The 23,624-nt window shown below is 43.2% G+C and overlaps 2 protein-coding genes across 7 annotated transcripts in view; one reads left to right on the top strand and one right to left on the bottom strand.

The window, feature by feature from the left end:
* The first annotated feature begins 6,900 nt into the window (after window positions 1–6,900).
* Window positions 6,901–14,510, top strand: PSMD6 (proteasome 26S subunit, non-ATPase 6). Its single transcript, XM_073569776.1, has 8 exons — window positions 6,901–7,166; window positions 10,049–10,254; window positions 10,829–10,974; window positions 11,050–11,269; window positions 12,335–12,443; window positions 12,574–12,742; window positions 13,248–13,325; window positions 14,221–14,510. The coding sequence occupies exons 1-8, from the start codon at window positions 7,022–7,024 to the stop codon at window positions 14,315–14,317; spliced, it is 1,170 nt and encodes a 389-aa protein (XP_073425877.1). The 5' UTR covers window positions 6,901–7,021; the 3' UTR covers window positions 14,318–14,510.
* A 3,765-nt stretch (window positions 14,511–18,275) lies between these two features.
* Window positions 18,276–23,624, bottom strand: part of ATXN7 (ataxin 7) — a 122,301-nt gene continuing 116,952 nt past the window's right edge. For 5 of the 6 annotated variants that reach the window (XM_073569775.1, XM_073569769.1, XM_073569772.1 and 2 more), the window contains one exon: window positions 18,276–20,467. In XM_073569775.1, the coding sequence (XP_073425876.1) occupies window positions 20,450–20,467 (18 nt within the window). In that variant the 3' untranslated portion in view covers window positions 18,276–20,449. The remainder of the gene's footprint in view (window positions 20,468–23,624) is intronic. The other variant, XM_073569773.1, reaches the window with a different exon arrangement.

The following is a 23,624-nucleotide window of genomic DNA, read 5'->3' on the forward strand; positions in this document are numbered from 1 at the left end:
TGGACAGCACGATACAGAGAAGAATCAGAGACACATCATAGGTTTGTTGGAAAAGAATCCACTGAGCGGTCCTACTAATGATTGATAGTCTTCCCAGTATGATTGTGTATGCCGATATAGCTGTCAATCACTGAAGACTCGTATAAATACAGACATCGGGGATTTCAATGATAAAAAAAATTGTATAGCAATCTCATCAGCTCCTCCTGCTCTGTAACCTGGTGCCATAGGGTTCAAAAGACGATTGATGATTGATAATAGATGATAGATAATAATTAGCCTTAATTAATATTTCCACATTTCCATAGATTTGGATCGTATCTTCCTCAGGACTTGGCTAATGTAACACTTGGTTATTAGCCGTCACTAATGAGCTGGTTCCTCATAAAATGGCGCTTTATTGTAATTTCTGCAAATATTTTTGGACGCAAGCAGCTCGGCTGAAATCATGTGAGCGGAGACACAATTAGTCGCGCTCAGTAGTGGGGGGCTGCTCGGTGGCGGGGGCTGCCCTGTGCTATCTATCTAGACTTTCACTGCAGGTAATTCTTGCGTTTTGATGATGTTCTATAAATCCCCCGCTCCCCTCGCTGAGCGCCCTATTGTTCCATCTGCTCGCAGCGCTGCCGGCCCATTAATATTTCATTCTTTAGGGCTGAATAGATCTTTCCATTGGGTGAGCAATAAATGGATGACCAGCACCGGCGTGCATTATTGCTTTGTCCGGAGTTCCGCTGCTTATTGATTGGGTCAAGTTAACGATATCCAGGAAGGATGACCGTAAAATTCTGATTATTGGCTTCAATTAAACGTCAGCAGATGATGCCTGACACGAGAAGCTTCTATTATCAGGCGCAGTAATGAGGAGTCCTTGCATCCGGCGCTGTTATCCCACCTGATATATTTGAGTCTAATAGGCATTGCTGCTGCTCTCATCGCTGGCAGGACTGGCGCACTATTGTTCCCTGCCATAGATTTTGTGTCTTTATTAGCAGTAAAGTGTATATAAAATGTGGCATTTACTATGAAAGTATACTAGTTCAAGGGCGAAGAAAAAATACCCATTTGATCAGGCACATGAGGCCCCTGCCTAAGGGCAGCCCTGTCACTTGCCATAAATACTGTATGTAATTTTTTTTTACCTGGGGGAAAGCCGCTGTTCTCCTGAATCCGGCGATGTTTTTCTTTTGTTTCTGCGCCTCTCAGTTCCTGAGATAGGGCCTTGTCTTCCGTGTATGTAAATCTAGTCTTTTTAGCTAAGTGGGTGTGGTTTACAACTCTTCTCTGTGGGCGGCTTCTTGAGCACCACGCCCACTTTGACAACAGGACTAGATTTACATACAGGGAAGAAGGGGTCATATCTCAGGATCAGAGAGGAGCAGAAACCAAAGCAAAAGAGTGCCCAAATCAGGAGAATAGCGGCTTTTACACAAAGTAAAAAAATACATATTTAAGGTATGTCTCAAATCCTCCTTTAAGACTGAATAATATGGGTGTGGCTCTTCTCTGAGCTTTCAGCAGCTTCAAACTATTGGGCCCAAGTAAAAAAATAAATACCTAAACCCTACATACTGATCACGCTGTGTGCCCAATATTTATACTGCTGCGCAGCTCAATGTGGGTGGGGCTACTTTGTGACAGCTCTTCTCAGGGCAGCTCAATGTGGGTGGGGCTTCTGTGTGACAGCTCTTTGGGCAGCTCAGTGTGGGCAGGGCTACTGTGTGATTGACAGCTCTTCTCTATGCAGCTCAATTTGGGCAGATCTACTGTGTGATTGACAGATCTGCCATTACATTAAAGTAACTTTGGTCTTTTGGGCTTCAGTGCAAAAACTAAACACAAAAAATGGAGCTATTTTCACATTTTGCTTGATAGGGTAGATAACACCGTATACTCCACTGTGCAATTAGCCTAAAGCTTCATTGTGCTTCCACATAGACTACTACTCTCCATATGTGGATTCGGGGGCATTAGAGACCCTAGTCATATATGGACCAAGCTGAAGTTTATACAGCTGAGCCCCCATTATCCAGTAGAAAATAAGAAGTCCATGAATCAAGTGATAGAATATTGGCGGCAAGTGTTGCAGCGCCACCACTGGAAGACGAAGGTATTACATAGTTATCATGGGAGTTAAAGCTAGGTCTTTCCAGAGCCACAGTCCACCCCAAAAAATGGCAAGCCGCGCACTGAGCGCTTATGATCAGGGACTGTCGATCACGCACAACCCCTTTAAGATCATCCATATTAAAAAAAGAGACCTCCAGCTGTAAAATACCTGATATTATATAAAATCCGAATTTCGTAGATCATGACCTCTCGCCTCGCCCCAAAACAAACTCGGGAGTTCTACTAAAAATCCCTGGAAATAAGCTTTTTTTCTTCCCTAATTTCTTCCAGAAACATCTCTAATTACAGCAGATTTAGGAACATTCGCCCCCTCACATGGGATTATTCAACGCTGCAAATGTTCCGAAGCAAAGGGGGCGGACGCTGCATATTCATCAGCGCGATATCTAGCGGGATGATTTACATATCACCTCTCGGTGCCATAACAACAAAAGCGTCGTTAAACGTCGTCATTTGAGTCAATTTTGCTCTTGTGAATTTCCAGATTGCCGGCGTCTCGGAGAACACAATGCACGACAAAAGGAATGCAAGAAGACGTTCTTCTGGGGGGGGGGGGATGAGGTATCAAAGAACCTGGAGAATGGAGAAGAGGAACGCGAGTGTGGTCAGCGCTGCCCCCTGTCTGCCGGAGAGAAGGCTGCACCCAAGAGCCGCCCTCGTTATGGATTAATTACTTCTGTGCCTTATTTGCTTTATATTAATATGAAATGACACCACCGAGGCCGGAATTAGGGTGGGGCGACACTTTTGGGGTCTCAATTCAGTTCTCAGCCATTTGTAATAGTCTGGTAGTCTGGGACACAGATGTTGTGATATTTGTCAGCGAATGTGGAATTTCCGAATCCATAACATTGGCACCGCTGCGTTCAATGTGGGGGAGGGGTAATAAATGCAAAAGATGGAGGGTGAATCCGGCAGCTTCTGTGACTCACATTCACTATACCCCATAGACATTACCGAAACAGCACATGCCGGACCAGTCGTCGTACATAGAAAGCTGCTGCGCCATAGACGCTTTCTAATGATGTCGCTCTCTGAAACGTCTCTTGCAGAAGAAATGTTATAAAATACAGTGCAACACTGGTGAACAATCACGTGGGTGCAGTGGTATAACAGGGGCCAACCTGGGACAAGACAGTTATGTGCACCCCTAACCCATGAACCATTAGCGCCCCCTGGTCCCTTCCGCTAGTCCAGTATTGAACCCCTGATCCCTCAAGCACCTGTGCTGTAATATGAGCAAAATACTGACGGAATGATAGTTTGCTTCTGCTGAATTTAGAAATAAAGTCACAATTTATTTCATTTTCCTTCTTATTTTTTATTACATTTTTATCTAACCAATTTGTTTCCCTGGTCCTGTCCTCAACCCTGATCCTATCACTCGGCATAACGCTATCCATGACCCTATCAGTAACCCTAATCTATCACTCAGGACTAATCCTATGGTTTGGAATAGGGTTATGCTATCAGGCATAACCCTATCCCTAACGCTAGCAAAAACCCTATCCTTAACCCTAATCCTATCACTCGGCATAATCCTATCCCTAGGAGCTCATACCCATCACCATAAAAAAACAAAAAAAACAATGGTCTGATATAGGTCTAGAAAAGTGAGACGAGTGTCATGTGATTTTCATGTGAGTACAATGCGATTTTTATCACCTAGCACCCATCTAGATATGAATGAGAACCGATTACAATGCAAACTACATCCAGAACAAAGTTTTTTATTTCAAATAATGACACAATATCCTTTATTGAATACAAATGTACCAAAAATACATATACTCACCGCAACACCCAATCCACTGAAGCCAATGTCCCCTGTAAAAGATTTATAATAGTAAACAACCATATTCCTCACCTGACTGCCCAGAAGATAATAATCCATTTGTCCCGTGACACGTCTAGCTCTGCTACATCTAGATGGCAGGTTGCATTGTTGCATGACGCAACAATACAGCTTGCCATCCAAAAGAGACATTGAGCTTGGTCAGCTCAGTGCTTCGCAGTGATCTTAATTCACCTCACTGACCTGTCAGAAAGGTCATTGGAGTTTAGCGCCAATGAACTTCCTTCAACTCATTGACAGCGCGAGTGCCGATAAAAATTTTCCCATGGCGCTCGCGCTGATGTAATGAATTCATTGGCTCTGAACTCTGATGACCTTTCTAACATCAGCGCAAGCATGAGAACTTTCTCACGCTTGCGGTGACATCAGTGAGGTGAAAGGAGTGCACCGTGAGGCATTGAACAGAGGTAGCACACACAGCTCAATTTCACTGCTGGATGACAGGCTGTATAGTCGCATCATGCAACAATGCAGCCAACCATCTAGATGTAGCAGAGCTAGATCTGTCGTGGGGCAATTGCATTATTATCTTCTCAGTGGACAAGTGAGGAATATGGTTGTTTATTATTTTAATTCTTTTACAGGAGACATTGGGTTCAGTGGATTGGGCACCGAGTATACATGTTTTGGTAAATTTGGATTCATTAAAAGAGTCTGTGTCATTTCAAACAAATAAAGGACTTTATTCTGCAATGTGTTTTTATACAATATCATTATGGGGTTAGTAATGGGGGCATCTTATTGACGCCTCTCCATTACTAACTTCTAGGATTGATTTTACCTGACAATACAAAGGTGACATCAACCCCCAATTATCACCCCACTTTCCACCGCACCAGAGCAAGTGGGAAGAGTGAGGCTAAGTGCCAGAATTGGTGCATTTTATGGATGCACTATTTCTGAGGCAGTGGAGAGCTGATGTTTTTAGTTTGGGAGGGGCCAATATCCATGGCCTCTTTCTAGGCTATTAATAAAAGCCTTCAGCTGTCTGCCTCACCTTTGCTGGTTATTTATTATAGGGGGACTCTGTTATTTTGTTTATGGAGTCCCCCATTTTAATAAACAAAAAGGTTGAGTTTACAGATCTCAACTGCTGCACTCTGCATAGGCAGCTCTTAATGCGCTGCTCCAAGAAAAAGTCCTATTTGCCGACGCTGCTCCTTTGACAGTTGGGTGGATCAAGGCAAAATTTTGTTCCTCCACAGACTTAGGTGCTTATTGCAGCTGCTCTTATGTCACCTGCCCTACACTGCGTCACTGAGTGACGGTCTGCCCAGGAGTTTTGCAGAGGCAATATTGGCTCGACTGATGTTCCCCATCTCTTTTCTGGCAGTAATGAGTACTGGCCTCTGCGGGGCAACTGTCAATGCCGCGGGGCTCAGATCCTGGTTTGTAGTACATGAATTAAACCAGGACTCCGTGACTCCCCAGGGGTTCGGGCCGCCCACATGAGCCATCACTTGTAGTGCACACTACTTTATAGCTTTATTTTACTTTTTCTGCTGCAAAGGACTTTTTAGAAGGAAACCTACTACTTTACGGCATGGCGTCGACGGCTTCCATGACATGTCCCTGCTGCATTGAAAAGGGATTTCTAGGAAAAGATATTGATTGAATATTCTTAAAGGGCTACTCCCATCATTAAAAATGATCACCTATGCAAAGGATAAGTGGCAACTTGCTGATTGATGGGTGCAACCGCAGTAACCCCCATAAAAGTTGAGAATCGGGCTTTGAATCATTGCGCGGCAAAGGAACGATCACTGAGAACGTGCGTCACTACTCTGTTCATACTCTATGGGACTGATGGAATAAGGCGAGTGCTGAACTCAGCCATAACCTGGAGGGAATAGTAATAAACCATTCGGAAAAGGGAATGACGATGAATTGCCACAGCTGCCATCTTGGCAAATGTGTAACAGGAGACCGTGTTTTTCTCTATATCCTGAAAACACTGAAGTATCACAGTAGATCGGGTCCCCTTAGGCAACGAAAAAATAGAGGAAAAATAAGAAAAAAAAGTTTTTATAAATATAAAAAAATATATAAAACATAAAAATTCATTTTCGTCCCTTTTTTCATTCTAAAATAAAAAAAAAAGGAAAAAATCCGAATTAGAAGATTTGGGATCACTGAGTCCACAAATGTCTAATCCATGATTTTTTTTTATTACCGTAATTAACCTGTATAATAATAATAATTAAATAACAAATAAATAACTAATATAATTAAAATAAAAAATAATAATAATAATATAAATAAGTTAAAAGTTAGAATTATTAGTTTTCGGTCACTGCACTCCACATGAAAAAATGCAATAAAAAGGGGATGGAAGTGACGTATGTACCTTAAAATGTCTACAGCTTTCCATGCGAAAAACAACCCTCACCTTCCCGCTCCATTCAGAGAAAAATAAAATACGTGACGGAAAATAACATCACAAGCCAAATTTTTTTTTTTTTTCTACAAATTTTTGCAAGCTGCTAAAAATAATAAAAAGAATGACACAACTTTATTCCCAGGTCACTTTTACTGCAAAATGAATGCCGCAAAAGGACCTAAAACATAAAACGAATGGTGTCATTCACATTGACGACTTGTATTGCAAAGAAAAATGGACCTATGTCGACGGAAAAATAATAATAATAAAAAAATTATGTCTCTTGGAAGAAAAGGAGAAAAAAACGAAAGTGCAAAAGAATAATAATAATAATAAAACAAAGCCCAGATACCAAGGGGCTAATAGAAGTGTTGTTTATAGGAGTTGCATTACTGTCTGCTTCCTCTAGATGGCACCCGTTTTTGACTTTCTGTTGCAATACTCGCTATAGCCAGCAGGTGTCACTGTTTCATTACCCAGGTGTTCCGCATTTGTCGCCCTCCTCCAGCAGATGTCGTTGGATTGTTTGCAGGATGCAGTTCCAGGCCTCCAACACTAGAGGCCGCTGTGTTTCCCCGCCGGACCTCATTGTAAGCGGCAGCTTCCGGCGGAAGTGGTGACTGAGCAGTTCCCGGTGCCCCGAAGAAGACGGAGAAATGCCGCTGGAGAATCTGGAAGAAGAGGGGCTGCCCAAAAACCCGGACCTACGTATCGCACAGCTGAAGTTTCTCCTCAGCCTCCCAGAGACCCGCGGCGATGTCCGGCTCCGAGCTGAGCTCATGGACTCCATTACCCACAATAGTAAGTCGTGGTTATCGATCACTATGGAACTACAACTCCCAGCATTCCCCTTACTCTGACCAGCAGTCTTTGGCATATCAGGGGGCTGCTGGGAGGTGTAGTTCACCCATACATTGCCTGTCATCCGCATTCTCCATATACAGGGGTCCTCTTATAATAAGACCCCCTCACATTAAGAATACAGGTGTTCTATTCTCACCGAGCTGCAGGTCATGTGATGGGTGTCCGCAGCGATGGAGATGCCCTGCGCTCCGATTGGCTGATGTGATCACGTGACACGGGCGGTATGGCCGACACAGGCATGGCCGCCGGAGCACCGCCGTTTATCATACCGGGGTCATATGTGGCAGAGGGGCATGGGGGTCTCTGCAGGGTTTAGGGCCTGGATGTGGCTGTTACCTGTGCTCCTGCACTAATGCCTTAGGTTAGATGTCATAAGTCTCTTAAAGGGCTTCTCCAGTGGTAACGTCCGGAGCTGTGACCGGCACCAGAACAAAACACCCATGCCTGAGCACCGCTCCATTCATTCCCAATGTGGCCGGGTGTGATCTCGGCCATGTATGCGCCGCTCTGAAATGCTGCAGTGTTTCAGAGTGAAACATGAATTTGTAGTTGGGGGCGTCTCCCCTCCCCCAGTGACTGACAGCTCTCTTCCTATACACGCACGTAGGGAGAGACCTGTCAGTCTCTGGAAGTGGGGGAGGGACAGAAGCTACCGGCGACCCACGTGTCCAACTAATCTCCCATGCGGCTTCTCCCTGCTGCCTTTATTGGACGGGTGTCTTCCGATACATACACACAGGGAGAGACCTGTCAGTCACTAGCAGCGGGTGGGAAGAAGCTACCGGGGAGCCGCCTTGTCCCACTAGTCTCCTGTGCATCTTGTCCCCCCGGGGGCTTTTAAAGTGTGTTTCTCTGCAATGCCGCAGTGTGTCAGAGGGAAAAAAACATGGCTGAAGTCATGCAGGGAAGTCTCACACGCGCAGCCCGTGGATGGGAGCCAGGGTGGTGGAGTCGGTAAGGCGAGGTTCACATTTGTGGTTGAGTACGCAGTGTGTCATCCGCAAACGGACGATTGGCAAGTGCTATTTTCCCGGCAAATTTTTGACTGTACACAAGCCACGTCCAATGGGCGTGTCCATGTAAATTCTTGCGTATGCAAACGCAAAGCGTACGCATGCGTTCTCATAGACTGTAATGCATTGTTTAGACTCATTCCTTCCGTAAGTGTCCGCATGCGTATGGCGGCGGCAATTTACCGCCTCCAAAATTGCAACATGTTGCGTTAGCCGCGCCGCACAACCCGAAACGACGCATGCATAACCAAACGCGGCAAAAAGCATACAAAGGCATGTCCCTGCGTCAACAATGTTAGAGATAGGAAAACACGATGTATGCGGCATAAACGCTGCGGACACAACCGCAAACGTGAAACCAGCCTAAGCTAAACCTCCCACTCCACAGCCCTGATCGGAGCATGTATCCGCTGTCAGGTTCCCTTTTAAAAATCAAAATCGATGCAGCTGTAACCATACTGACCCAGAAGATCAGGTTTCGCCACAAAAAGAAAGCTGTAGAGAAAAAAAAAAACCTTGGCGGAGAAGGAACATCGACACCTGCCTGATCCAGAGATCAGGGCAGCAATTACAAGCTCTATGGGGGAGAGGTGTAAGCGCTGCGCAGGACCTTTTAATAAGTGAGTTGCAAAGTTGCCGTTTCTCACAAACCCTTTTTCAATTTTAACATTTTCATATAATAAGAATAACCCCTTTAGGTCTTATTCACACCTCACTATTTGGTCAGTATTTTGCATCATAGTCTGACAAAACCAGGAGTGGAACAAGTATAACTGAAGCATCGTCCCTCCTGGTTTTGGCATAGAAATACTGCTGTGTGAATGAAGCAGAGAGGTTTACCCGTCCAGGCCTCCAGACAAATGCACAGTCACTACTTGGCTGGCCTGGATGCTGTGTATGGCCATAGTGTGAACAGCGCCGCATACAAGTGCTTTATTGTGCATTAACATACCAGGCAGCCGCCCCCTCCATGTATTGGTAGGCTGCGAGCGGTTGTTTCATCGGTATTCTTGCACCTGTGTTGCCATCTTAATTATATGGGTCCACTGCATCCTGATAGTGCATTTGTCTGGAGGCCTGGACGGGTAAACCTTTTTGCTCTTTTGCTGTTTTCTATTATTGGAGGATTTTTAAGTCCTCGTTCTGTGCTATTTCAGTATGTGAATGAAGCCTCATACTGCTCCCTGCAGCCTAGACAGCACATGTCTTCTCCTGTCCTGATACTTTGCCGTAATATGTCAGTGCCAATGGTATAGTTTGTCTGATTGTCTATGGTTGTGATCTCTCAGCTGTGAAACAATTACAGGATCAGGACCTGTCATGAGGATTCTATACCTCATACCCGTGGTGTGCTTGTACAGTTGCTTTCATGCTGATTAAACCCTGATTTTAGAAATACGTTTCGCCGTTTGAGACATCTGGTGCTGAAATCAAATGCAAATGAGCCACAGGGTGGGATTTGCAGTTTCAGAGCTCCCACCCTCCTCCTGTGTCTGATGGGTCACTCTTGTTTCAATGACCTGTCTCCCGTGGCCTGTCGGTCAGACACGGATGTCAGCTGGGGAATCTCTCCCTGAAGCGCTTTGAACACCAGATGTGTCAAACAGCGAAACATATTTCTAAACTCAGGGTTGGTATTTAATCAGCATGAAAGCACCTGTACAAGCTAATCAGGGGTATGAGGTATAAAATCCTCACGGCCGCTGCCCTGTACGTGCTATGTATATAGGCGGGAAGGTCACTATTCTGTGACCACAAGCGGTGCTGGGAATACTTCTGACCGTAGCAGATTTCTTCTGTTTTCAGACATGGCTCCCTATTACGAGGGTCTGTGCAAGCAGCTGGACTGGCAGGTGGATACAGACCTATTAAACAAGATGAAGAAAGCAAACGAGGAGGAGCTGAAGAGGCTGGACGCCGAGCTGGAGGACGCCGAGAAGAACCTGGGCGAGAGCGAGATCAGAGATGCCATGATGGCACGGGCAGAGTACATGTGTAGGATCGGTGATAAGGTAAGCTGGCAAAGGGGCAGTGCGGTCTCTGGATCACCGTCTGATCCCGAGAGAGGAGGGGTCACAGCGCTGATCACTTTTGGCAGCGGGTGCAGGGTGACCCCATTTTAGTTATGCAGTAGAGCTTCTGTACAGGGATTTCTGTGAGGGGGACGCAAGTCTGCACCCCCTCCATAATGGAGCTCACACAGGCTGGACCCCCAGCAAACATTAAGTAATGGCACATCCCAGCAATATGCCATCACTGGCTAAAATGGGAATATTGTGTTGTAAGGTGTGAACATGTCGGGCCCACCAGTGCGGGAGCCCCGCTTGCATCTTTGCAACATAGCGGGGGTCACAATTGAGGGACCCTGCTCTATAACGTCCATATTCCCTCCTCAGAGACCTAGTAGAACCTTCCTCCATGACGTCACTCGATCAGCACCTCTTGGCTTTCCCTACACAGCCGTCCTCCTCTCCACTGGCTGATAACAGGGAACAATAGATATTGATCGTTTGAACCGATTTCTCCGCTTTCTGATTTCTCCCACCCTGCTGTTTTCTCTGACGCTTCCAGTTTTTTGTTTGGCAGGAAGGGGCTCTGACCGCTTTTCGGAAGACCTACGATAAGACGGTGGCGCTCGGACACCGCCTGGACATAGTATTCTACCTCCTGAGGATCGGCTTATTTTATATGGACAATGATCTCATTACAAGAAACACAGAGAAGGCTCGAAGGTTGGTAAGGGGTTAAATGATCCGGTGCAATGATTCTCGGTTCGCTACTCCTAAACAATTAATGTTTCCTTCCAGTCTCATCGAGGAAGGTGGTGACTGGGACCGGAGGAATCGTCTGAAGGTCTATCAGGGACTGTACTGTGTGGCCATCCGAGACTTCAAGCAGGCGGCCGAGCTGTTCCTGGACACGGTCTCCACCTTCACCTCGTACGAGCTGATGGATTACAAGACCTTTGTTACCTACACAGTGTATGTCAGTATGATCGCCCTGGACAGACCAGACCTGAGAGAGAAGGTAACAGTCATCGATCGTCTCGGCCATGCACAAGGATCTAGTAATGCATAGGTTTGGCCTAATAAGTTCTTGGCCAAATGAGGAGGCACCGGCTGGTGGCAAAAGACTGCAAGACATAGAAAATACACGAATAATTCCAAAGGTGTACTGTTTTTTTTTATATAAATTAAGTCTTGTGCATCCATTATGACTGGAAGGTGAGAGGATTCGACCTTTCATCAGATGCCGCTCACTTCTGCATCGGGAGCCGAGCAGCGCCCATGATGTTGCATCTGTAGATACCTACCGGGACACGTGCGTGGTCTGCAGGCGTTATGGACGCGCCCCAGATGAAACATCATCATGGTTGCTCACCTCCCTACCCGGAAGTGATCGGTGCCGGAATAACCCCCTTTATGGTATATATAGTGGATACCTAGTTGAGATTAGACTGCTCCTTTTAAACATGGATTTAGCTGTAATGGGGCTGTCCGGTGAAAACAAGTTGTGAATGAGCACAAGTGCCCGTGTATCGAGGGGGCTCCAGTGACATGTTCGAGTCCCAGCGGCCGCATGTTTCTCTGCTGTTAAGAGCCACAAAACATGCGGATTGCCTATGTTGTCAGTTAATATCTGCATGTTTTGTGGCTCTTAACAGCAGAGAAACATGAGACCCTGAGGACTCGCATGTCACTCGAGCCTCCCCCGATACTTAGCCAAGCACCCTCGGCAAACTCGAGACACGAGCACTGGTGCTCAACACTAGGTGTGAACTATCTGCTGGATAGGTGGTTACTGATTTGTGAGGGTCCGAGCGCTGGGACATCTGCCAAATAAAATGGGGCAATAGGTCAGACATCCGACATCTGCGCCATTCATTATCTATCGTGCTGCCCGTAAAAACCAAGTGCAGCGTTCGGCAGCCCTATAGGGAATTGATAGATGCCGTGTAATACTATGGGGAGGGAGATGTGACCCTTGAAGCCCCCCGTCTGTAGCAGCCATGTACATACAAAGTGGATAATCTGTAGGATTGAGCTTTTTTTTTTTTTTTTTTTGTAACAGATTTTACCTTTTTTATTCCAGGTCATCAAAGGTGCGGAGATCCTGGAAGTGTTGCACAGTTTGCCCACAGTCCGCCAGTATCTCTTCTCGTTGTACGAGTGCCGTTATTCTGTGTTTTTCCAGTCCCTGGGTAAGATAATCCAGACGAATCTGCCACAATTTACAGGACACATCATATATAAAACATTATGTTATTCCATCACTTTACGTTCTTCCATTTCCCGTTGCTTCTATAATGGTATTTCCGTTCTTGCTCGCAGCTGCCGTGGAGCAGGAGCTGAAGAAGGACTGGCTTTTTGCCCCTCATTACAGATACTACGTCCGTGAGATGAGGATTCAGGCCTACAGCCAACTGCTGGAGTCTTACCGCTCGCTGACGCTGGGTTACATGGCTGAAGCATTTGGGGTCGGAGTAGAATTCATAGACCAGTATGTGTGTCTTCTCATCGTTACCTTGTACACGGGGGATTCTTGCACATATTACCCAGTGAACTAGGGGGATCAGTGGAGTGTCAGACCCCTGACCCCCACGGATCAGTGAGGGTGCGGGGTGTTGGACCCCAACCCATTTAACCGGGATATGTCCTCATTAAATAAGTTGTCCTGCTTTATTATACTAACGAGATGCCAGAAGATTTAAGGCCGCTCCCTGGAGTTCCCGTAATCTTGGCCCACTCTTTCCGCGGCACAGACGGGTGTTCCCATGTCGGCTTTGAATGGTTGAGATGGGAACTAGTTACGGCGATGCAATTAAGTTTGTTTTCCATTAAATTCAGAGGCGATGTCACATGACAGACACATTTCAGTGCTGGAATAATAAAAAAAGTTGCACACTGGTTACTACAGATAAAGAAACTGTGTATAGTGTGGGGAACAAATGTATACATGAAATACGCTGCACTTTTATAACCTTCCCCCTGGTTTTTCCCTTTAGGGAGCTTTCCAGGTTCATCGCAGCTGGGAGACTACACTGCAAGATAGACAAAGTGAATGGCATTGTGGAAACCAACAGGTATTGTGCAGGGGAGGGAGGCTAACGGCTGATTACTTAGTATCGCTCGATGTCGCCCCAGTTATGTACCGACTGTTATACTGGGACAAGGAGCCAACCTATCGTATAAGGAATGTAGGATGCCATATTGGACCAAGTGTTTCTTCCGGTGTAATTGTATATAACTTGTATAGTAAAGCTCCAAAGATGCTTCCATTTCACAGTTGGTCCCGTTAGTTTCCGCATCAACTTCTTTAATCAGAACTGCTTTTATAAAGGGGACCCCTAGCTTACCTATGGAAATGAAGTGTCCCAAAAAATTTTTTATTTTTTTTTTTCCTCCTGCGTTTGCTGTTGGGGTTAATGTAATCATAGATGAAGATTTTGCAGATGCGGAGGTACCAAATGTCTTTTTTTTTTTTTTTTTAGTATTTTATAGGGGGGGTGATTAATAAGTCTAAACCTGTAAAAGTTTGTACTGTAAACTAATGATCTTCTATGAGGAGTACAAATATGGGAGCAATCATGGCAGCTGATCAGCACACAGCGATGGCTATCAGAAAGGCCTTACATCTCAGATCGACAACAGTTAAATGACGCCATCAAATCGACAGTGGCGTTTAAGTGGTTAAACAGCGATCGGCACGAGCTCCAGTCGCTTCCGTTAGAGGCACGTGCCCCGTGTATAGTTGCGGGCTCAGCAGTTATGTATGTGCAGAAGCCCTTTCGCTCAGTGTGAGTTTCTTCCACGTAACGGTTAAACTAAACGCAATATTAGAAGTTTATACTTTTGATAATTCAGTTTTAATAAAAGCGGGTAAAGTTACATTACTGCAGTTACTTTACCAGAAGCCATAAAAAAGAACTAAAAATCCCATCCGTTCCCTGCAGCGTGTGACGATATTCTGTCTTCCAGGCCGGACAGTAAGAACTGGCAGTACCAAGAAACGATAAAGAAAGGAGACTTGTTACTTAACAGGGTACAGAAGCTCTCCCGGGTCATTAACATGTGAAGACGCCGCACTCTTTTATCCGGGGTGAATGGATCAAGTGCCGAAGACCATTATGTTGTGTATAAATATCTCGCTTGCTAGTGTTTCAGTGACTGATGTAAACTTAGGGTTTTTACACTTTTACGTTATGTTAACAAATTCAATGAATACAAAGAAACCACAAAAAAAAATTAAAAAGAGAAAATCTGAGGCATATTGTCGTCTTTGCTTTTATTTAGTGGCTTATCACACAAATCAAGACGTTTATTAACTGATACTTTGCACCCTTAAACCATTGCAGATCCGTGCCAATGTGGTTAGGCTGCTGGGCACGAACTCATGCCAAACTTGATTTCTGCCTACAATTACCAAGATCCCCCTGTGCATGCACTCTCATTTTTCTCCTGCTTTGTATCTTCCCCAGTCAGTCTCCTTTCCCCTCTGGCAACTTTTCATTACAGAATTTACTAGTTAAGGTTTCCTAACTTTTATTTATGCTCGCATACATAACACCAAATTTTGCAGTGTTATACAGACATTATAATCACTGTCCCCATTGGGGCTCACAATCTAATTCCCTATATGTTTTGTCTTTGGAATGTGGGAGGAAACTCAAACTCCTTGGACATGGTGTCCTTGACCTCAGTGCTAACCACTAAGCCGCCTTTACGATATAACTGTAAATATAGTCTCCTTCCACCTCTGGCAGCGCAGAAATATAGCATGTTCCTCTGCCAATCATTGCACTGTGGTGTCTGGAACAGTGGCGAGTCAGTCCTCAGAAGCAGTCTTCTTGCTTGTACTGCCAGGGTGGGTAGAATTTTTTTTTTTTTTTTAAACCACTGCTCAGGGAATTGGAGGATCAGTGCATCAAGAATAGGATGTGATTCTGGCAGTGAGGAGGTTTCCAGCAGCACTTGGCTCAGTAGGTGGACATGTCCTGATCATCAGGTAGTGCCATACTAGAATATCACTACACCATTTTTTTTTTCTTTTAAGATCTGTACAATAAATATTGCACAATGAATTGATAAAAAAAATGACTGTTCAGACCAAGCACAGGTGCTCTATGCACACTTGCTGTAGCTGAGCAGTTTGATGCTTCCCACTTGTTTTACCAGCTTCCATGCTTGTTGACGGCTCTGGTTTTAGACGTCACAGGTAAAGGAGCACCAGACCTGTGTGCTTGGTTTACATAGTCATTTTATGCTGACTCCTTTTTTAAAAGAGAAAAAAAACCCTTGGGGGCCAATCTAGCATCTCTGACAGGATGGAGATCTGTGCAGTCTGGACTGCCGCCGGGAGTAACTGTCACCTGTCACTGGGCGGCTGACTCCTAAGCCCGTTTTACGGCATAGCACCATAATGTATCTATAGGCGCCGTTCACCCAAATGTTCTTTCGGCCTCAGTCAGGCTAGTATATGTTTGTGTGTTGGGTAGTGCATGGTCTAATGCCATACCACATTTTCCCTATAAGGGGGTGACGCTAAGCTGTATTCGAATGGCCCCCAATGACTTCCCACTAGCGGGTGACCCAAAGTACCAGCAGCATTTTCTGCCATTAGCCCCCCACCCCCTTGTACCATAGGGTAGTCCCTCCTGTGATAAAGCAAGGCACAATTTTTTTTTTTTTTTCTTATAAATAGTATAAATTATTTTATTTACATAAACTTGTTACAAAACAAAGAACTATAGATTTTTCTCTTAAATATCCAAAGTAATTTCTATCCCATGACATTGGTTTGTTCATGAACTATACAGCAGCCCAAAAGTCCAGCTGATCCGATGCTCTTGATTATGTGTACAGATGATCAAACTATTCACACATTGTACAGAAAAGAAACAGCGAAAAAGAGAGAGCGAACCAAGATGATTTTCAAGAACTACATTCACATAGACAACCTGTAGTGCTTGTGTTATCCTGTAATGCCAAACTTGACGTACGTAACATTTTCCTAATAGTTATGGGGTGGGGGGGAATCTTAAATCCTTAAAGTGGACCCGTCGCCACTCCTGACACGTTCATTTTAGTAAATACTTGTAATCCCCATGAGAGAACAATTCTGGATCATCATTTATTAGAGCTCTGCATCATATCGTTCCTTCATAATTCCTCCTGGAAATGTATGAGTAAATTAACTGGGTGCCGCCATTGCCAAGGGGTGTGTCTCTGCAGAGTCTGACTGTCACCACGGATTGGACAGTTTGAGAAAGTGCAGGGACACGCCTCCCAACTGGCACCGCCCCACTCATTTAGCCATAAGTTTATAGGAGGGATAACTGAGGAACGGTAAAACGCAGAGAATTAAGAAAAGATGCTCCAGAATCGTTATTTTATGGAGAATGCTAATTACTAAAACTAGACATTTCAGATGAGACCTAAATTTCATTTTTAAAGGGATTGTATGAAGTATAAAAACAGTGTCACTTTTGTCTATACCCCTTTTTGGGGTGGAGAAACAATGTTCTTTCTACTTTTTTTTTTTTTTTCCCCTAGTCATACAACCACTTTAACATTAACCTTATCACCTGTGTATTGGAGGCAGCCATTTTTTTTTTAAATCTAACAAAGAGAACAAGAGTCTTGTGAATGTTAGCTGCATTCTTCTCGAGACCACAAATGTCCATCACTTTAGACTAGAGTACCAGACTACAACCCGTGCCTCTACAGATCTTATAGGGAATCTGTCACCAGGCATTGCTTCCCTATCTGAGAACGGCATGATGTAGGGACCAGAGATCCTGATTCCAGCGATGGATCACTTACTTTACTGGGTGCTGCAATTTTGATAACTGCTGTAGATCTCTAAATGCTGAACCCTGTATAACCCCGCCCACATCACATGTACAAAAAAGTGGCCAATCAGTGGTGTGGGCGGGGTTGGACTACATGGAAGCGGGCCAAGTAGACCTCTAGTGATAATCTCCTGCTGATAAAACAGTAATTATCAAAACTATGCTAAAGCGATACATCGCTGGAATCAGGATCTCTGCCTCTACAACCTGCTGCTGTTAAAGATTACACAGCAAAAACCCTGGTGAACGACCGGCATAGAAAGGCACAAGTTGCAGACCAGCAATAGGTCATCTTTTAAAAAGAACCAAAGAAATCTTGGCAACGGGAACTCGGAGGAAGACATGGTTAGATCACAACATTCCGTTAGGAACGGCGACTGACTCAGGTTCCACGAGGTATCTGGCTTATTTCATCTAATTTATGCCCATACAGAAATAAAATATTTTAGATTTTTCTTTTTTTGTTTTTTTCAATCAATAATCTATCAAATCTTAAATTCTAGAACATTAGCTAAGCTCAATATACATGTTGGTCGCCAACCCAAGACATTAGATGTTGCAAGAAGGACAACAACTCAATGACTATTTTTTTTTTTTTTTACCCAGCGCCGGTGAGCGATCACCTTTTTGGAAAGCTAGGGTGTTCTAGATGCTGCCGTGAATCATTCACAATAATTTCATCCCTGTTATTACAAAATTTCAGAAACCACAATATTATTGAAAGAAAAAAAAAATTAAGCTCAGAAAATACAACTGAACATTCAAGTAAGTGTTAAGGAAAAAAAAAGCTTAAAAAAAATTACAGCTTGGAAACTAGAACCAGGCACTTTCATTTTCTCAGTAGGTCTAGAAATCACGTACAAGCACACGTGTGCTTTTATTTTTTCTGCACACACAGGTATAGAATGAAAAAAAATAAAAAAAATAAAAATTACTCATTAGCCCCTTAGCTACAGCGAGTGTTGAAATGTTGCTTTTTTTTTCTTTAGACTCAGGCAACTAATATAAAGCAATGGCGTACAACTCGGCATTATTAATCCACTCCGTAGACACCAAAGTAAAAAGGATCCGGCCCCTCGCAAAAAAAAAAAAAAAAATTGGAAGGAGAAGCCCCTAGAATCGCACATCGTTAGGCATGTTAGAATATCAGATTGGCAGTGAATCACTTCAAATCATAAAAGGTATTTTTTTTCCTCTTTTATTAACAAATAAATATTAGATGATCTCAAATTGTACCAAAAACTGGATCGAAAAGGGAAAAAAAGACCTGTGCAAAAATACATCTCATTTATGTACAATCATTATTTTTCTTTAACAAAATAGGCTTTCTGAAATAGGGATACTTCAATTTTTTTTTTTTCGTCTCATTCATTATAGAAGAAATTCCAAAATAAGGATATAAAAAAAAAAAAAAAAAAGTAAGGTTTGCTGCTGTTTTTTTTTTTCTTTTAAACGTAATTTTAGGTTTCTTTTTTCAGGTTAAAGAAACAAGTAGGAGTTTTAAATAATACCGATACAATACAATCGTATGGCCCCACTGGTGATTGCCTTCTAACGGACCCCTTGGCAGTTCCCCCCAAAAAACTCTTGATTTCAGTAGAGGCGCGATTTGAAAATATAATAAAAAATGTAAAAAAATGTGGGAAAAAAATTCTTAAAAACTTAAACGACAGCTCCAGATATCTATATGTAGATACCTAAAAACAAAAAAATAAAGGAAAAATATTGATAAAGCTGCATCTAGATAATGTACTCAAGCCATTATTTTTGGGAAAAAGTATAAAAACAAACAAAAAAAAAACAAAAGAGGATCGACTCATCATTCATTCACTCATCATTCATGTGACCGCTGCAGCAGTCACAAGAATAAAGGACGGGACGTCGTCACTTCTGGTACTAAGGTGTAAGCAAATGTTTATTTTGTAATATTTAAAAAAAAAAAAAAAAACCCTTTAAAGGTCAAGGGGGAAAAAAAAAAAAAAAAAAAAAAAAATAGTGTGGCCTTAGCCAATGGGATTGCTGCTTTTTAATCAGTCTTAAAAAAAAAAAAAATCATTGTGCGTTTCAAGGGCCGTAATATACGGCAGAACACAATTTTATGGGGCGGCTATAAAAAAAAAAAAAGGCTGCTTAAAGGGGTTTAATTTAAGTACATTATCTCATTCATAGAGTAATTAAAGGGGTCGTCCATCTTTAGGGACTTTTTTTTTCCCTTAAATTAATATTTCGGGTCTAAAAATCATATTTTTTTTTCAATTGGGTTTAATTGCAATACGTGCACTGTTTGGCTCTTTCTTTATCTGCACGTGTGGTCTGTGGTCATAAATCAGCCGAGAAGAGCTCAGAGGAGGACAGATAAGAGACAAAAAAAACTCTTAAGTGTCCCTTTGTCAACACTTCATGGCAACTTTACCCACTAGTGATAAGGGAGAACTCCGCCTGTGGGCTTACGGGAGTCAGGACTGTCATTCTAGAAATATTAGTCCCAAACCTTAGGCTTTATGGCAACTTTGCCGCTGCAGTGTCATGCCCTTGGTCAAGCACTGTAAAAGCTGGCAAGGCCAAAAAAGAAAAAAAAAAAAAAAAAATGATGGGTGGAAGTGTGAACAGGGGCCTGCGGCATAACCATTGCTTCTAGCCACGCGGCAATCATTGTGGATCCTTCCCCAATATTTTTGCACTTCCGTTTTTTTTTTTTTTTTTCTCCTACCTGTACAATCACAGCAAGGATTTTTTTTGGTTAAAAAAAGAAATAAAAATTCATATAATTTCAACAAAATATTAAAACTCCTCAAAGTTTCTTAGTATGTGTAACCTGGAAAAAGTCCGGCCAGCCCGTTACATAAGTCTGTTATCAAATTTTTTTCAATACATATATATTTTTTTATAATTGTGCTATTTTAGTAGTTTTTTTTTTCTTTTTCCACTGGAGCATAAAGCCATATTCCTCTCCTGGGGGCTGAGGTGTCCGCGCGCTGATGGGCATCAGAAGGCATCATTCCTGTCGGAAAGTTACGGTGAAGTTTCGCTCACTTTTTGCTTTCCGTGCCCGGGCCGGAGGACGAAATCACGCGCTCAACGCAAAAAAAAAATAAAAATCTCACAGGTTTGTAGCAAGAGGCTCAGTCCACTAACACTGATAGAAGCGGCGATGGGACTGACTGCTACAGACATGGCTTCGGAGGGGAGAATTCCTTGTCCAGCTGACGATTTCAGAAATGCTCCGCACAACCTGAGGACCGCGGACAAAAAAAAAAAAAAGGGTTGAGAAAACTCAAAGGCATCTTGGAGCCCACAGAGCCAGCTGGAGGTTTGTGATTGTTACCGTACTTGCCCAGTTCGTGTAATAACAACTGTCAGGGACGCGCCTTTGGCTGCAAAACAAAAAAAAGGAGAAGAGATGAAGCAAATGTAATGTGAAATCTCCTGCGATGACCCCGCAGCCGCTTCAGCTGCCTGCGGGGTCCGCGCTCCCGGAGGAGGTCGTCACTTGCAACTGCAATGACCCAAAACTAAAGCTGGACATTTTCATGTAGCAGAAAAAAAAACAACAACATGGATTCAGTCGGGTTTTAACAGACTCCGTGCTCAGCGAGCGCTTGTTACCCTGCAGACATCACCGGTGACTTATACTGAGAGCAAGAACGTTCGGGCTCCTCGCTGCCAAAGAGCAACAGCGCAATTCTGTCAAAACCAGTAGTCAGTGGGGTCCTTAGAGCGCCGGCAGCACCCGCCGTACAATACTCGTTATAAAGGCTGCTGTGGACATCGGCTGCAAATTCTCACCTCCTGCCGTCAGGTCATCCAGACAAATGGCCAAACAATCTATTGGGTGCCAAGAGCCCCCCCCAATTTGGTTGGGGGGGCTGCACATTGTGCCGGGAATCCAGCTGAAAAGAGCTTGTGTTACACTCTCAGCCAATCAGAAAGGTTTGTCGAACGTTCTCAGCAGTGCTGATTGGCTAAGGACAGGCGACTCATAAGAATCTCTTTCCAAAGTCCTCTTCAGCTGGATGCCAGGCCGCTGTACGGCGTGGAAATCTGGTACTTGGCACCTTCTAGCAGGGCTGTGGAGTCAGTGTCATGGAAAATGAGGAATCGGAGTTTTGGCTTACCAACTCCTAAGCCCTGGCAGGGCTGTGGAGTTGGGAGTCGTGGAGACGAAGGCCATTTCGGTGCAGTCTGAGTCATGGAAATTGAGGAGTCGAAGTCAAGAGGTTTGGCTTACCGACTCCACAGCCCTCCCTTCTGGTTCAGCCCTTTCTGTGCTTTTTACACTCAAAGTCATTTTCGGGTCTTTCTGTGTCAAGTGATTCAAATCTGACTTTTTTTTTTTTTTGTTGAAATGCTACTTTAGTGAATTCTTTAAAAAAAATAAATAAAAGTTGTATTGTATTCTTATCGTTTTTTTTTTTGGTTTTTTTTACAGATTTCTAAAGATATTTTGTTTTTAAGGAGTCAAATTTAAAATTTTGATGCATGATTTTCTTTTAAAAAAACAATGTTATACTTTTTTTTTTTAAAGGCATATGTACCTTGAGTTCTTGGTTACATTTGTACAAGGATTCAAGTTGAGCTCCTTGATATCATATTTAAGTGTGATTTTCTAAGTACAGTCTCATGCTAATCATATGTTTAATCTAAAGACGCAGTATTAAATATTTAAATACACGCGCAGCAGTTTCTTTTTTATTATTACGACACTAGACACGTCAATTCTCACGTTCTTAAAGAGTGTAGTAGTTAAATCTTTGAGCTTTTTCCTTGTCTCGCAGTACGTCCGGCTGTTTGGCTCCACTGGAGTGACCGGACCACGAGACGCTCTACACCAATCCACGAATCTGCCGAGCATCCTCCCACCCTTCCACTATCTAAAAAAGTTTTTGTTTTTTTTTTAATTTGGAAAATATACACCCTGCACTTTTAGAGCACAGGCTGAACAGATCTGAATTCCAGATTTTCAAATTGACAGTGTTTATTTAGGGTATTTGTTTTTTTTATTATTATTATTTTTTTTTTTTTTTTTTTTAGTATGATACCACTGAGAGCCCAACTTGAATTTTGGTACAGATGTGGCTAGGAGCATAGGAGGCACATGTGATGGTTTTTTTTTAAATTTAATATTGTATTGATTTTTTTTGGAAATGCCTTTTGAAATTTTACGTTAGATTCCCCATTGGGTAAAATATTACCAAAGATACTCTTATGACACACGGGTGCATCTCACAATATTAGACTATCAAAAAGTTAATTTATTTCAGTTCTTCAATACTAAAAGTGAATCTCCTGTACTCTATAGAATCATTACACACAGTGATCTATTTCACGCGTTTATTTCTGGTAATGTTGACGATTATGGCTTACAGCCAATGAAAACCCAAAAGTCATCATCTCAGTAAATTAGAATAGTTTATAACATCAGTCTGAAAAATTATTTTAAAATCTGAAATGTTGGCCTACAGAACTGTATGTTCAGTAAATGCACTCAATACTTGGTCGGGGCTCCTTTTGCATCAATTACCGTGGCGTGGAGGCGATCAGCCTGTGGCACTGCTGAGGGGTTATGGAAGCCCAGGTTGCTTTGATAGCAGCCTTCAACTCGTCTGCATTGTTGGGTCTTGTGTCTCTCATCTTCCTCTTGACAATACTCCATAGATTCTCTATGGGGTTAAGGTCAGGCGAGTTTGCTGCCAATCACGGATTGTGGAAACTTCACACTAGAACTTGAAAATCAGTCTGGAGGAAGAGTGGAGAGGCCACAATCCAAGCTGATGAGGTCTAGTGTGAAGTTTCCACAATCAGTGATGGTTTGGGGAGCCATGTCATCTCCTGGTGTAGGTCTAAGACCAAAGGCAGCGCAGCCGTCTACCAAGACATTGTGGAGCACTTCATGCTTCCCTCTGCCGACAAGCTTTTTGGAGATGGAAATGTCACTCTCCAGCAGGACTTGGCCCCTGTCCACACTGCCAAAAGTACCAATACCTGGTTTACACACAACAGTATCACTGTGCTTGATTGGCAGCAAACTCGCCTGACCTTAACTCCATAGAGAATCTACGGAGTATTGTCAAGAGGAAGATGAGACACCAGACCCAACAATGCAGATGAGCTGAAGGCTGCTATCAAAGCAACCTGGGCTTCCATAACCCCTCAGCAGTGCCACAGGCTGATCGCCTCCATGCCACGCCTCATTGATGCAGTAATTGATGCAAAAGGAGCCCCAACCAAGTATTGACTGCATTTACTGATCATACATTTCAGGAGGACAACATTTCAGATTTTAAAATCATTTTTTCAAGCTGGTGTTATAAAGTATTCTAATTTACTGAGATAATGACTTTTGGGTTTTCATTGGCTGTAAGCCATAATCATCAACATCAACAGAAATAAACACGTGAAATAGATCACTGTGTGTAATGACTCTATAGAATATATAGGATTCACTTTTTGTATTGAAGAACTGAAGGCAACACAGAATTTTTTCACAACTTGAAAATTAATTTAAAAACTTAAATTTATAGATTTTTTTTT

Source organism: Dendrobates tinctorius, unplaced genomic scaffold, assembly GCF_039654945.1.
Source record: "Dendrobates tinctorius isolate UK_male_01 unplaced genomic scaffold, ASM3965494v1 ptg000027l, whole genome shotgun sequence".
Taxonomy (NCBI): Eukaryota; Metazoa; Chordata; class Amphibia; order Anura; family Dendrobatidae; genus Dendrobates; species Dendrobates tinctorius.